The sequence below is a fragment of the Bos grunniens genome, chromosome 5 (assembly GCF_055505025.1).
Source record: "Bos grunniens cultivar Pamir isolate PY7600 chromosome 5, Bosgru_T2T1.0, whole genome shotgun sequence".
NCBI lineage: Eukaryota > Metazoa > Chordata > Mammalia > Artiodactyla > Bovidae > Bos > Bos grunniens.
Genome location: NC_141169.1, coordinates 44,298,816 through 44,315,339, shown reverse-complemented (window position 1 = coordinate 44,315,339; position 16,524 = coordinate 44,298,816). Strand labels below are relative to the sequence as shown.

The 16,524-nt window shown below is 42.2% G+C and overlaps 1 protein-coding gene across 2 annotated transcripts in view; it reads left to right on the top strand.

Moving 5' to 3' along the window:
- MYRFL (myelin regulatory factor like) overlaps positions 1-16,524 on the top strand; it is a 124,950-nt gene that overhangs the window by 92,434 nt on the left and 15,992 nt on the right. For both annotated transcript variants that reach the window (XM_086399993.1, XM_086399994.1), the window contains 6 exons: positions 5,966-6,129; positions 6,769-6,832; positions 13,073-13,158; positions 15,725-15,799; positions 15,880-15,932; positions 16,054-16,233. In XM_086399993.1, the coding sequence (XP_086256119.1) occupies positions 5,966-6,129; positions 6,769-6,832; positions 13,073-13,158; positions 15,725-15,799; positions 15,880-15,932; positions 16,054-16,233 (622 nt within the window). The remainder of the gene's footprint in view (positions 1-5,965; positions 6,130-6,768; positions 6,833-13,072; positions 13,159-15,724; positions 15,800-15,879; positions 15,933-16,053; positions 16,234-16,524) is intronic.

The window sequence follows — 16,524 nt, the reverse complement described above, 5'->3', positions numbered from 1 at the left end:
CACACACACTTAAGACAATGGTTAGCACATCCCAGGTCCTTGAAAAAGAACTATTGATTCTGTCATTAATTGAATATTGAACTATATTGGCCCTGAGGAGTCATAAGACACTGCCCACAAAGAGAGCTCCTTGGCCACCCAGGGAAGACAAGAAATCAAAGAACTGCAACGAACTGTGCCATGTGATTGTTCAACTGGAAACTCATCTCAGTCAAAGGACTCAAGCCCTTCCACAGAAAATTACATTGAAACAGAGATAATGAAAATTAAGCAAGAATTCTAAAGCAAACAAAGGGCAACAATAAAACACATAATTGTAAACAGTTTCGTGAACTTGTGCTCCTCCCACATAAAGCAGAGGTGAAAACACAACCTCCAGAGGAGTGAGCCCAAGAGTTGCCCTGTTTGCAAGAGAAAACTGCCTGGAAGAGGGAAACCTTGCCTCCAGGGACCTGCTAGAAATTGAGCTGAAGTCTGAGCTCCCACATCATCTCAGAGCCTGCTTTTCTGGTTTGGGGATTCTAGCTTTTTTTTTTTTTTAATCCACATCAAGGCTTGGTGAGCTGTCCACAAATAAACTCTTGGACAAAGATCTAAAGCTGAGTTTATCCAAAGCCTAAACAATTGCCAGGCACACCCATTGGCTAGAAGACAGTTCTTCTCCCTTGGACAATCATTTTCATAATACTCAATTATAGGCAGCTTTATTCCCATGATTTTATTACAAAAACATCAGTCTATGCAACATCAGATGCCACAAGGAGAGATTTTTCAAGTCTGTGACTCTCCCTGGAAAGCAATAAGAGTTTGTTTCAACTTCTCAAAGCATTCTCTGCTATCAGGCTTAGTTATCCTTCCTTAGTGTTTTTAGGCAGGGGACAAGCTGGGATTCCCAAATAGAGGAGAAATCAAGTCCGCTGCCTGGCTGCTCCCCCGTGTGGGGGCTCATTTACGGCCAGTCCTGCAAGGGATGGGGGAGCATTCTGCGGTCTGTCTCCTAGCGGGTGAGGAGGCTGTGAGAGGGTGTGTACCGCCAGAGTGGAAGTCACATGGCAGGTGACCAGCAAGTCACTAGCCCATCACACTGAGGGCATCAGACACTAGTGTTGGTTTGCTGAGGTCACTCGAATTTCCTAACATGGAAAGGGAATTTGGAACATAGACTTCGTTTTTCTGAGAGAAACCTCGGGTAAAGAAACAGACTGGAAGTCTGGCCACTCCCTTCAGTTTCACCAGAGAGCAAGGTTATGTTGTCTCAGTGCTTCAGGGCTTCTTGACTCACGGCTGTAAAAACGTTCATTCATTTACGCCCGGTGCTGAAGAATCTGCGGTGGACGAGAGGCAGGCCCTGTCTCCAGGGGTTTATAATACTGGTCAGCATGACACCAAGTGAAAGGCAGGTGGGTGAAGAGGGATGACAGCTGGTCAAGGCAGAGGGAGCAGTCAGAGGCCAGGGCATACCTGATGTATGTTCCATGAGGGGCACAAAGTTAGGTATGATTAGAGCGCAGCCTGTGACGGGGACTGTGTGAAAGGCGAGGCTGAGACAGAGGCGTGTCTAAGCTAAACAAGGTCTCTGGTTTCACAAACTCTTCCTGTTGTTTTTCTGTGCACACACACTTGCCAAACTGCCCTACGTATCCTTCCAAAAAATATGCTCACACTGTCCATGTGTACCCCTGCTGCTGCTGCTGCTGCTGCTAAGTCGCTTCAGTCATGTCCGACTCTGTGCGATCCCATAGATGGCAGTCCACGAGGCTCCCCCATCCCTGGGATTCTCCAGGCAAGAACACTGGAGTGGGTTGCCATTTCCTTCTCCAGTGCATGAAAGTGAAAAATCAAAGTGAAGTCGCTCAGTTGTGTCCGACTCTAGCGACCCCATGGGCCGCAGCCTACCAGGCTCCTCCGTCCATGGGATTTTCCAGGCAAGAGTACTGGAGTGGGGTGCCATTGCCTTCTCCAATGTGTACCCCTACCCCAAAGCAAGTCTTTTAAATACTGGGTGAAGACTACCCCTACCCCCAGACTTATGAGCAATTTTTGGTGGCAAGCTGGTTTAATCATTAAAAAAATTTTTTTAAATTATGGTAAAAGTCACATAACATAAAACATCTATTTTAACCATATTTACCTTCCTGGTGGTTCAGATGATAAAGCATCTGCCTGCAACGGGGTTGAATTCCTGGGTTGGGAAGATCCCCTGGAGAAGGAAATGGCAACCCACTCCAGTACTCTCGCCTGGAAAATCTCACGGACAGAGGAGCCTGATAGGCTACAGTCCACAGGGTTGCAAAGAGTAGGATATGACTGAACGACTTCACAATTGCACAGTTCAATGACACGAAGTATATGCACCTCTCACCATTATCCATCTCCTGAATCTTTCACTGTCCTCATTTGAAACTATCTCCATTAAACACTAACTCCCCATCCTCCCTCTCCCATGCAACCCAGCCCCTGGCATCTATCAGTGTACTTTCTGATCCTATGAATTCGACTATTCTAGGTGTCTCCTATAAGTGGGATCAAATTAGGGATTAGGGATTCAGCACCTAATGTATATTGGTATGCATTTTAGAGATTGACTTAATAAATGTCCTATAAACACATTGTACCTTTTTCTTTCTTTCTCCTGTACTATACAATGGGCTTCCCAGGTGGTGCTAGTGGTAAAGAACTCACCGGCCAAGGCAGGAGACATAAGAGACATGGGTTTGATCCCAGGGTCGGGAAGATCCCCTGGAGGAGGGCATGGCAACCCACCCCAGTATTCTTGCCTGGAGAATCCCATGGACAGGGGAGCCTGGTGGGCTACAGTCCATCGGGTCACAAAGAGTCAGACACGACTGAGTGACTAAGCACTCACGCACGCTATTCAGTAGGTTCTCACCAACCATCTACCTCATACGTAATAGTGTACATATTAATTTTCATCATTTTTACATCACGATTGTAAAGCTACATTTCAGCTGAGGTAGTGGGTCATTTGAAATGGTCAATAATAACTGGACAGAGTTGAGTAATTAAATTAGATTCAGTTACAAAATAGTTAACCAACAGTGGGCATCAGATGGGGAAGCTTTTCAAAATTCCCCAACCCTATGCACTTCTCAGTGCTAATGAATATGAACCTCTACATCCAAGTTGGATACTTAGAAAAAGTTCCTCAGTCATCTAGGTGCACATTCATAGTTAAATTGAACTCATGGAGACCTTACCACTTGCATAGAAAAGGTCATTTTCAGAAAATTCTAGATTATGTTTTTGATTAAAAATGTAGTAATGTGTTTGAATAATATATTTGTGCTGACTTCACTATGATGATAGAGGATAAGTCAGAAGTCGTCTAATAAGAGTCAATCCCCATGACATGTTCTAGAAACTTTTTTTTTTTTTTTTTTGGTAATCTTCCTTTGGATCCATAAAGTCAAAGCCATCATTACTATTGAAAGGTAGGAGTAAATCCCCTCTCCAGCTCTGTTTCCTCTTAAATAGGAAAACACATGAATTATTTTCCTGCCCATTGGATCTGCATGGAAGATGCATGGTGCTGGCAAATTTGAGTTGGAAAAATCAGAGCTGGCTTTTCGTCATTATTGACATGTAACCAAACAAATGCAGCCATCGCTCATGTGTCATGAGGCAGCATGAAAAGTCCTATGGAGAAACATGGCAGAAAAAACTGACTGTGGTTTAGAGAGGATATCAGTATCATTTTCCACAGTCTGTTTTAGTGTGAACTAAATCACAAATTAATATATCAAGCAAACTTTTTTTTTAAAGGAGAAAAAAATGAAGCCAGTTGCCAAAAATTTTTTTAAAAATATTCTGAGAAATAGTAATTCCAGTGAGGATGGAGAGAAGTAGGTAGATTCAGGAGATTTTGGATGATGAACTGTGTGATGGATTTCCTGCAGGAGGAGGGAGTCAGAGATGATGCTTGGGAACCTGTGTTGGACTGCTAAGTGGACATCATATGACCTTGTGACCCACTCTAAATAATACAGTTATAATTCTACTCTAAGGCTTTCTACTCATTACAGTAAATTGTAATATGACATTTATTATGGTTTAGAACCATAGAATGTCATTCCTATCTTCGTGATTTCTGACTTGTTTTTATAAAACAAATTTAGAAGTAAAGGAAAATCTGTACCAGAATTAGAAAATTTAGAAGAGCCTTTGTCAGGAGACTTTTTTTTTTTTGCTTTGTTTTTATTTTGTGCTTTATTTATTTTTAAACATTTTTTTAGTGAAAAATTTCAAACATACAAAATGAGAGAGAAGAGTAATAAAATTTATATACTTCATATACAGTAATAAAATTTATATACTTCACTCAGATTCCACAGTTATCAATTCATCTCCGATCTTGTTTTAGTTAAATAAACTATCCTCCCTCACAGCTGAATTTTTGTAGCTTTGTTGAGATATAATTGACACATAGCACTATGTCAGTTTAAGGTGTACAATATGATGATTTGGTATAAACTTATATTGCAAAATAATTGCCATAATAAGGTTTATCAACAAACCCATCACCTCATATAATTACATTTTGTGTGTGTGTATGGTGAGAACATTTAAGATTTACTCTCTTATCAACTTTCAATTATATAATATAGTATTGTTCATTATGGAGAAGGCACTGGCCACCCACTCCAGTACTCCTGCCTGGAAAATCCCATGGACAGAGGAGCCTGGTGGGCTGCAGTCCATGGGGTCACTAAGAGTCGGACACGACTGAGCGACTTTTTCCCTTTCATGCATTGGAGAAGGAAATGGCAACCCACTCTAGTGTTCTTGCCTGGAGAATCCCAGGGACGAGGGAGCCTCCTGGGCTGCCGTCTATGGGGTCGCACAGAGTCAGACACGACTGAAGTGACTTAGCAGCAGCAGCAGCATTGTTAATTATGGGACTTCCCAGGTGTCTCAGTGGTAAAGAATCTGCCTGCCAATACAAGAGATACAAGAGATATGGGTTTAATCTCTGTGTTGGGAAGATCCCTGGGGGAAGGAAATGGCACCTCACCCCAGTATTCTTGCCTGGGAAATCCCATGGACAGAGGAGCCTGGCGGGCTATAGTCCATGGGGTCACAAAGAGTCAAACACGACTTAGTCACTGAGCGTGCACACACAAGATAGACACACATGTTCCTATGATGGCTGAAGTGTGTGGGTAGGGGAAGGGATGTCTGGCACCCTATGGTTTTGGTTGGTCTCTCCTTTCTTGCTCTTTCTGACATGTGGATAACTTTCTCTGAATAGGAAGAATTAAGTGTTATTTTTTAAATTTTGTTTAAGCTAAAATATAAATTGCATGTAATAGCAAGACAGAATTAACACCTCAAGAATTGTTCTCTCATTTATAAATGAAGAAACTGAAGCTCAGAGCAGTTGTTCTATTTAATTGGGGCCTCACATCTAGCAGGTGGCAGAGCTCAGAGAAAAGCCCAGATCTTCATTCTTCCTTCCTTCACCTGAGCAGTTTGATATACATTTTACCAGGGAAAACTGGAGTCATTCCTTATGATGATTTAGTGATGCACACACAAATCAACATTCAGAAGCCTGTTCTGACTTTCTTTTTATGAGTTTTAAATAGAGCATAATGGCCATTGAAAATAAATCTTTGGATTCAAAACTTGACAATGTCCTTCAGCTCTGTTCTCTCTCTTAGATTACAAGGACATATTTCCATTTTATTGCAAATTGAACATAAGCAGTTTTACTGCACAACCAGAAGTTTAGCAAGATCACTTTAAGTTTCTAGCCTCCAGACTTGTCTTGAATGAACTTGAGGTTGTGTGTGTGTCGTGGTATGTGTGTGTCGTGGTATGTGTGTGTGTGTGTGTGTATAACAATTTTCAATGGAGGGTTGAACTGTTTTTAGATTGGCTGCAGACACTTATCTAGTGGTCTCAAACTGTAAACTTATGTGCTTTGAATTATTTTCATTTTTAGGACCAGATCTTCATGGAAAATGTGGGTGCAGTGAAGCAGCTTTGCAAATTAACCAACAACCTTGAAGAAAGAATAGAAGAGTTAGAAATATGGAACAGAAAGCTGGCCAGGCTAAAGCGGCTCAGTAGTTCGAAGTCCTCTGCCAGTGAGGCGAGCTCAATCAGGTACCTCCACGACTGCCATAGAAATTTGGAGAAAGGGAGAATGAGGGTCTTTCTATAACTAGAAAGACCTTTCTGTAACAATCTGAATGGTTTGTCTACCAAGCAGCAATCATTACTTTGTTTTAATTAAGTCTCTATTCATCTTTTAGAATGAATGTTTTGAAACACAATTATTTTATATGATAATTTTCTTATTTTTTCTGTTGCTGCTTTTAAGATGAAACAAAATATAATGGATCTGTTTAAGAGTGGTGATTATAGGATGCACTACATTTTAACAAAACAGACCGTCTCTCTTTTTAACAAGGAAAGGGGACCATTTCTAAATTTAGAAAACCATGTTTGATCCTCAGGGACAAAAATTATTCTATTTTTTATTACTTAAGGATGTAAGTGCATATTTTCTGGGCTATAGTTTTGAGGAAAAGGGAAATGTAAATTTTAATGCATTTATTTATATTTACTAAAGTTCTTTTACACAAAAAGAACTCTCAGTTGCCTTGACTTTCCTTTTTAAAATTACCACTGTATTACAAAAAAAGAGCCATACTGCTGTGTTAGTGACAGCCTGGGCCTTTGTCATATAACTCCCAGAGAGGCATTTGATTTGTAATTAATTTTCTCTTTCTCTTTTTAAAGCAAATTTAGCAGAGCTCTTAGTGCATCTTCTCCAAAAAGGACCATTTCCAAAAAAAACAGCAAGGTAAATAGACTTAAATTTATAATGAACAGAGATGATATTTTCTATTAAAATGGAGTTTATGAAAATTAATCAAGAATTGTTTTCATCGTTTATTTGTTGATGGGTTCTCTAGTATGTATCCTTATGCACAAAGCCATTTAAATATTATTCCTTTAATAGATATTAATTGGTTTTTCAAAGAGGAGGTTAGGGACATTCATTTCAGAAATATTACTCTGCCAGTTTTTGTGTGTATATTCCCCAACAAGAAAAATTCATCAGCAGATGACCCTGGGTTATAAGACCTGTGTGTATTCCTTGACTTGATTTAGTCCCTTATCTTTGGTTCCAAAAGATCCCAAAGGGATGTCAGTTAATCTCTAAATCTCTCTTTTCCCTTTGACATTCGGTACTCTATATGCAAATAGAGACTAGGTATTCATTTGCTTGCAAAGCTTAAAATGTGGCAACTTTATTAATGAACGGAGCATTTCATCAAATAGGATAACATTTACAGTAAAAAGTGAAGGTTAATCATTTATTAGCTTAAAGGACAGCCTATCCATGGCAGAGAAGTGTCAGTGAGGGGGAAGCTTCAGTCCTCTCTTCCTAGGTGCATTCATAGAAAGCTGTGAACCTCAGCTTATGCCTCAGATCCACTGATATTCCCAGAGGAAGATATTTATGACCTTCATCTATATTTTGTTAAGGGCTGACCTGATATTTGGGCCATTGTCCTGTTTTACTCTCTACTTCTTCTGTACATCGCTGAACTATTCTAAGAGGATTTAAGAAGAGTTCAGTATTCTACTAAAAAGTACTAAAATGCTATGGTGCAGACAAGTTTCTTGATATATGCCAACAGATATAAATACATGGATAAATAAACATGTAGAAGTGTTCTTGGGAAAGTTTACTTAATTGCATTGGGAAACAGATAATACCATGAACTTCAAGATGTTCAAGCTGGATTTAGAAAAGACAGAGACCCAGAGATCAAATTGCTAACATCCCTTGTGTTATTGAAAAAGTACGAGACTTCCAGAAAAGTATCTACTTCTGCCTTATTGACTATGCCAAAGCCTTTGACTGTGTGGATCACAACAAACAGTGGAAAATTCTTAAAGAGATGGGAATACTAGACCACCTGACCTGCCTCCTGAGAAATCTGTATGCAGGTCAAGAAGCAACAGTTAGAACTGGACATGGAACAATAGACTGGTTCCAAATTGGGAAAGGATTACATCAAGGCTATATATTGTCATCCTGCTTATTTAACTTCTATGCAGAGTACATCATGCAAAATATCCAGCTGGATGAATCACAAGCTGGAATCAAGATTGCTGGGAGAAATATCAATAACCTCATATATGCAGATGACACCACCCTTATGGCAGAAAATGAAGAACTAAAGAGCCTCTTGATGAAAGTGAAAGAGGAGAGTGAAAAAGTTGGCTTAAAACTCAACATTCAGCAAACTAAGATCATGGCATCCAGTCCCATTACTTCATGACAAATAGATGGGGAAATAATGGAAACAATGAGAGGCTTTATTTTGGGGGGCTCCAAAATCACTGCAGATGGTGACTGCAGCCATAAATTAAAAGACGCTTGCTCCTTGGAAGAAAAGTTATAACCAACCTAGACAGCACATTAAAAAGCAGAGACATTACTTTGCCAACAAATGTCTGTCTAGTCAAAGCTATGGCTTTTCCAGTAGCCATGTATGGATGTGAGAGTTGGCCTATAAAGAAAGCTGAGTGCCAAAGAATTGATGCTTTTGAACTGTGGTGTTGGAGAAGACTCTTGAGAGTCCTTTGGACTGCAAGGAGATCCAACCAGTCCATCCTCAAGGAAATCAGTCCTGAATATTCATTGGCAGGACTGATGCTGGAGCTGAAACTCCAGTACTTTGGCCACCTGATGTGAAGAACTGACTTATCTGAAAAGACCCTGATCTTGGGAAAGATTGAAGGAAAGAGGAGAAGGGGACGACAGAGGATGAGATGGTTGGATGGCATCACCGACTCAATGGACATGAGTTTGAGTAAACTCTGGGAGTTGGTGATGGACAGGGAAGCCTGGCGTGCTGCAGTCCATGGGGTTGCAAAGAGTCAGACACGACTGAGCAACTGAACTGAGCTGAACTGAACTGAACAGACAATAATAGTGTCTACCTTACAAAAATAATTGATAGGATTAAATGATCTAAAGTCCTCAGCACAATGCCCAGCACATAGCAGGTTGCTCAATAAACACAAAATACTAACAATATTGTGTAGGGAAGGTGCTCTTTGTACTAACCAGTTTGCAAGGGAATAGAAGGAACTGTATCTGCATCAATGGAGGCCCTGATTGGAAGGTACTATTTGGTTCCTGTGGGCTTCCCTGGTGGCTCAACAGTAAAGAATCCACCTGTAATGCAGGAGCTTCAGGAGACTCAGGTTTGATCCCTGGGTCAGGAAGATCCCCTGGAGGAGGGTATGGCAACCCAGTGCAGTATTCTTGCCTGGACAATCCCATGGCCAGAGGAGCCTGGTGGGGGCTCCATGGGGTCGCAGAAGCGTTAGACACAACTGAGGCAACTTAGCAAGCACACATGCATTTGGTTCCTGTGTAACCTTTGTGGCAACCATCTTGCACCTAAGGGATCTGTTTCTTTCACAGTTTTCTCAGGATATTAACTACAATATATGGTCCATGAGAAGAGACTCTGTGTCTGCCTTCCTCACTCTCTGTCCCCAGGGACTGGCACACAGTGTGTACTCAGGAACTGTTCGTTAAATCAATGCATGAATGGAGACCCCATCTGAAAATATTCCCTGTAGGCTAACAATCTAAATTTAAAACATTAAGAGATTTAATGTCTTGAGTGCATGGGTGGCGGGGGTGTTGGGGTGTGAACACAGAGTCCAGGACTTGTATAGACATTGAAGGGCATCCCCTCAATTCGAAGACCTCTTATAGTCACTGTCTTATGCCTGTGGAGGCAAAGGTGAGTAAGATGTGGCCTCGTCTAAGGAATTTTAAGCTAGGGATTTCCTAGGTAGTCCAGTGGTTAAGACTTTGCCTTCCACTGCAGGGAGTGCAGGTCCCCCCTACCCAGGGGGGTGGGGAGGTAAGATCCCACATGCCTTGGGGCCAAAAAACCCAAGACAGAAAACAGAAGCAATATTATAACAAATTCAATGAAGATTTTTAAAGGGTCTATATTAAAAAAAAAAAATCTTAAAAGAAAAAAGAAGTTTAAAGTAATCAGGGAAAATCAGAAGAGAATAAAAAGACCAGCTGTACCTGGAAGTGATAAATAATGTAGACGCTCAGCGCACTGTGGGAGTAGCATGGGAGCTGGGCCTTCAAGGGGGCAAAGGTTTGTCTGGAAAGTGACAGGAGCTGCCGGAGCAGTTCTGGATGGAATGACACAAGCCAAGGTCTGGGAGCTGGTGCTGGCTTCATTGACTAGGTGGGAGTTTGTTAGGGAGGAGAAAAGTTAAGGCTGAAGATAAGTTAGTCTCAGTTTCTGGATCACCAGTTAAGGAGTTCATTTGGTAGCCATGAAGACTTTGTGAATAATAACAATAAGTCGTACAGTGTCTCCTTTCTTTACAGACAGAAAAAGGGAGGCGGCATGGCATTGAGAATAACAGCGCATATTCTGAAAGTGTTAGTTGCTTGGTTGTGTCTGACTCTCTGAGACCCCATTGACTATAGCCTGTCAGGATCCTCAGTCTATGGAATTTCCAGGCCAGAAAACTGGAGTGAGTTGCCATTCACTCCTCCAGAGGATCTTCTCAACCCAGAGATCGAACCCGGGTCTCCTGCATTGCAGAAACATTCTTTCTGTCTGAGCCACCAGGGAAGCCCCACAGATTCTGAACCCAAGTGTTTTTTGGGTCAAAGCCTGGCTCTGTAATTTATTAGCTGTGTGATCTTGAGTGAGAACTTAGCTCCCTGAGCCTCATTTTTCCCCATCTCTAAAATAGGGATGAGAACAGTACTTACCTTATAGGGACGTTGAGAATTATTGTGAGGTTCAAAACATTAGTATACATAAAGCACTCAGAAGAGGGTGTGACATGTAAGTGCCATAAAAGTGTTCACCATTAGTATTTTCAAACCCACTCTTTCAGTGGTTCTCATACTTTGGCATATATCAGAGTCTTCCAGGGAGCTTGGTAAAATACCAATGTGTGCTGTTGCCGTGGGTGAAGTTGGAAAAACCTCAGAGTTTAAGTAAAAATCCACTGAGGACATGGAGAAGAAGGGCGAAAGGAAAGGAACTGATGCAGACACTTTTCATTATCCTGCTTCCTATAGATTCCCAGCCCCCACCTCAGTCTGAATGGAAACTTATTGAATCAGAATGTTTCAGGGCATTTAGATTTTTAACAAGCTCCATAGTAATCTTCACACAAACCTGAATTTGAGAACCATTAGACTGTTAATTAGATCTACCCAATAACTCTGTAAAGTAGGCAGGTATGATTTCATCCTTCCTATTTTATTGATGAAATGAGGATCAATGACATTTCGATGACTTGTTCAGGGCTTGACTCCAAGTCTGACTCCAGGTCTTGGGTGATTTTCCTATATTAGGTCAAAGGATTTGGAACAAAACCATACAGATTTAAAACAATCTGGCATCTTTAGGGAGTAGGTTGGGAGGGAAGCTGCTATCCTGAAATTAATACTATTTAATTCTAATCAATTCAGTAAATCCCATTGAGTTCCTTCTGTGCACAGAGCACTAGCAGAGCATCCTCAGAACTATTCCAGTGAGGTATGGGAATGGTATAAACCATCTACTTCTCGGTATTCAGTGGTGGTGGTTTAGTTACTAAGTTGTGTCTGACTCTTTGTGACCCCATGGACTGTAGCCCAACAGGCTAATCTGCCCATGGGATTTTTCAGGCAAGAATACTGGAGTGGGTTGCCATTTCCTTCTCCAGGGGAATCTTCCCCACCCAGGGATTGAACCTGGGTCTCCTGCATTGCAAGTGGATTCTTTAGCAACTGAGCTATTGGTATTCAGTGAAAGTGAAAGTCACTTAGTCTTGTCAGACTCTTTGTGACCCCATGGACTATACAGTCCTTGGAATTTTCCAGGCCAGACTACTGAAGTGGATAGCCTTTCCCTTCTCCAGGGGATCTTCCCAACCCAGGAATTGAAGCCAGGTCTCCCACATTGTAGGCGGATTCTTTACCAGCTGAGCCAAAAGGGAAGCCTATTCGTATTCAAAGTGGCTTCTTATTGCACCTCTGGACGAGTCAGTTATAATACATATATAAAATAGCCCTAAAAATTTGGGTAATTGTTAAAAAGGGTGCAGTTAATCCCACCCACAGTGTTACACTGAAGAACATTTTCTCTATACAGATAATCTGCCCAAGAAATTCAAAGACCAATTTAAGCTTTTTCTTGTCTACTGCCATCCTTCAATTCCCTTCTTACCCTGGACCCCCAGGAGGAAGCAAACATAACACTTTCTATTGCATTAGCAGGAAAACTCATATTTAAAGAGTTTATATTTAACTGGGCAGAAAACCTCTCCTATCTCTAGTCAGATTCCTCACCAACTGCACAGCTGTCTATCCTAGTTCTGGCTCATTCCTCATGTGCAAGTTTTTAATGCCAATATGTACCCGTCCTAAAGGTTTATCTCATTCACTTCCTAGGGAGTGTAATTTACTTATTTTCATTTCCCCCTATAGTGTTACTCATCATAGTACTTAATGTATATTTGCTGAAGGGATAAGAATAAATAAGACATAGGCCCAGAACTGTTCTCAAAAATAGGTGGCAGAATCGGATACTAATATATATGATTTAAGGAGTAATTAATAGTATTTCATGCCACAAAAACCTTTCCTGCAATTTGTCATGCTGCTTGAAATTCTTCCACTGGGATTTATTCTATCATGTCTTGAAGGCATTTTGTTTTTCGCAAGTATCTTATTAAAAGAAATGGACCTCTGTCTTCTGACAGTATCTTGTCTGGCAGCTCCTCTTTTCTCATAGAACTTCAAGAATAAGCGCTAAATGAATGGCACAGACAATTGTCCTGCAGGGAAAAGAGAGCATGGCCTGGAGTGCCAAGGAAAGGGAGGGACTTGGCTTTGAAAGAATTTCCTTTTCAGAGAGGAGGAGGGGGAAATAGGCTGAAGGCAGCAGCAAAGACCCCCTGGGGAGTGAGCCTTCAGACAGCCTTCTCAAAGTTGGTGTCACTGATTTGTCATTTCTCATTGCTGAATTTTTTATAGGTTTCTTTTTCAGGAAAAAAACAGTCATGTCCTAACTGGGTTTTCCAGAGCTTGGTTATAACCCTCATTGCTGTGATGGCATTTTGGTAAGAAAAACATCAGTGTTATTCTACGTCAAGCTCTTTTTCTCTTTCCATCTTCCTTTTTCACACGTGAACTGGGGACTGACTTTCTATTTACTTTGAAGACTGAGAAGCCCTTTAAACCAGGTGTTGGTCTTTGATTTCGCTTAGAGATGACGGAGCCCTTTGTAAACTCATTCTTTGAAGGAAAAAAAAAAAGCACAGGCTTTCTGCTCCTAAATATGAAATGCTCTTTTTTTATAATCAACTGATTACTTTTTACTAGCTCGCTGTGGCTTTCGTGTTTGTGTGTATGCAGGTATGTGTGTGCGTGTGTGTATATTGTTTAGTCCTCCCCTGCAAATAACTGTTGCAACATCTTTGCTCTCCTTTCCCATCTACTTGGAGGAAAAGAGTGAGTAAACAATCAGGTACAATCCACTCTCCCTTGGATACTTACATTTATTAGGATTCTTCTGGATTTTATGCCAAAAGAGACCATGAGATTATCCCAAGATATGCAATATGATGAAATTCTAGCCAAATGTGCTAAGCAGTTAAAGCAAACAAATTCAGAAAGGACAAGATGGTTGCTAGGCAAGTACTGGATACCCTTGGTCTGCTATCCCTCCTCCATAGGAGGAAGAGTCGTGCTTTTGTGGGATGAGAGGTTTTTCTCAGGCCTTTGGTCTTCAGACCTGTGCTGCCGCTATGATGGCTTCTCAGCCTTTGAGCCCTGGTCATCTTGCCTGTGTCTTCCCTGCCTTCTGGTTCCCTGTATGACTATTCACAGAGTAAAATGGGTATTTATCTATCCCTCCAAAATGCTGTGTTAGTGTGGGAAAGGACTAGCTGCTGGGCCATGTACCAGATGAGACAATTATCCTCAGAGGCTAAGTAAGCGATGGGCCCGAAGATGCTTCCGGTTCCTTGAAGTAAGGCAACTTCTTAGTTATAGGAGACATTGTTGGTCTCTCTGTACCCTTCTCTCCCCTCAGCATTTTAACTTTTCCCCTGCTACTGCCCACTGTGGGAAGCATCCCCAAGTATTTGACACCACTACATAGAATTTCCATAGAAGCTGGTATACTTTTTCTCTCTCCTAAATGAACTTGTCTTCTGCTAGGATTCTCAGTTCAGGACAGAGTGAGCACTTTGACCTTTCACAGACATGCTTAACATTCTCTAGAGACACAGGTTCCCATGAAAGCCAAATGCAAGGCTTATAGGAAGTCTAATTTTGACATGAAGAGACTGCTTTTTAAATGTGCTCATCAGATCTTATGAATTCCAATGTTGTTGACCTCCAAGACCAGAAATAGGTGGTAATAGGCTTATTGTCTTGTTTCCAGCCTGTGGTGTACCCGAGAGGGGTCAAAACCCTAAAGAAAGAAGCAGATGTCTATTTTTGGTGTATGATTCTAGAAGCTGCCCAGGCCATGCATTGACGCAGATAGCAGATGGATCAGAAAACATATTTAAGGATTAATAGTAGGGAGATAGAGAATGGGGAATGTGGGAGAACAAAGTCAGGGAGACTGGACCACAGCAAATAGTTGCCACGGCAACACAACAGATTCTGTCTGAAGGCATCTTTGGGGCTCAGCATGGCTTTTACCAAGCAGCCCTGTGCCCGCTGGGTAGTAACCAGCTGCTTCTGAGAAAACTCTGGGAATTCTTTCTTTATGAGCTGAATTCAAATGGGGGGTACATTTCTTTGTAGGTATTTAATGATGGTAAACCAACTACCTTTGATGGGGAACAAAATAATGAGGAGTTGAGTCTAGGGAACCAGATGTGACATCGAGCCGGCAGGAGGTCAAGTGAGGTCCCCCTGTGTCAGGCCCCCACACAGTGGGATAGTAGAGTTCTACAGACACCACCCCCCCCCCCCAGAGAGGAGGATGCTGAGTGTTGGGATGTGTGAGTGGTATTAGGAATAGCTTCCCAAAGCTCAGGACCTTTGAGGAAAGCCTCCACTTGGATGTATAAGTTCCGATCATTGTGGGGAGCGATACACTCATTATTCTGAAGTCACGTAAAGTGGAAATGGATACTTTATGGCACTGCTTTTCCTTCCTCTGTCCAATTTGATGCACTGAGCTCTCAAAAGACAGGCTGCAGGAAGACGTCAGGAGCGGCCAAAAGGATTGGTACCTACCGCTGACTAAATCTGTGTGGCCTTTCATCTCCCTGCACCACCACACGGCTGCCTCCACTAGGGGATGTGAACTTTACTGTGACTTTTTCCTGCACGGAGCAGAGGGCTTCCTCCAGTGCTTTACACACTTCCTCTTGTAATCTTCCGCTAGTGACAGACACTTCTGAGACAGCTTGCCAGGGTCAGGGGGCTGCTTGTGGAAAAATGCATCAGCTCCACCTACCCCAGGAGCCTCTGAGCTCCAGGAAGACTGGGAGATCGTTCTTATCAGGGCAAAGAAGCAGAACTGTGCTGGTTTCCATGGCCGCCCGCCCCCTGCTCGCTCATCTGTATGGTCTGGGAGGGGACATCTCTGGCAGCTGGTTATGTGAGATTTATCTGGAATCAAATCAGCCACATAACTCTTTCTTTTGTTATTTTTTTAAACAGTGGCTTGACGATAGTCTCCCTTTACATACTTAGCTTAAAAGATCAAGACCGATGTACCCCAAGTGCCCCTTCCAGGTAAGAGTTCCCATCTTGTTTTCTTTTGGGGAGGACTCTTGAAGGCCTCTTTTGTTAATTATTTTGTTCTCTTCCTCCAGCAACCTCACAAGCTCTCAGGAGCCAGCTCTGCCCTCCACAGCTTCCCCCTCAGGTAAGATCTCTCCATCAGCCACCTTCAAACCCAGCCTGGGTTTCATGTGAATTGTCAACAGAAGAACCAGCCTTTCAGGTTAACCTTGTCACTTCCCTCCCCTCTGCCTGATGCTTTGCAGCACCTAATACAACCCTGGCAACCACATTGCCCTCCTTCCAAGTACCCGAGATCACTTTCTGTGAGATCCTGCCATGTCAGCAGACTTATTGCTGCCCCATCTGGGGAACAAGAAGAGGCCTCTCAAGCCCCATGCAAAGACAGTTGGAGGAGCAGGAGCCGCATCAGGGGCCATGGGCAGGTAAAGAACAACCAAAGGGTAACAACTAGTGCTTTGAACCTGAGGGGTTTGTTCCCCTTCCCAGTGTTTACTTGGTTAGTCTGTTAATGAGTCTAGATAATGGTTCCACTCCTCTGTTAGGTGTGGCAAAATCTTTAAAAACACAAATGCACAAACTTGCAAGCATTTCAGTTCAGTTCAGTTGCTCCATTGTGTCCGACTCTTTGCGACCCCATTGACTGCAGCACGTCAGGCCTCCCTGTCCATCACCAACTCCTGGAGTTCATTCAGATTCATGTCCATTGAGTCTGT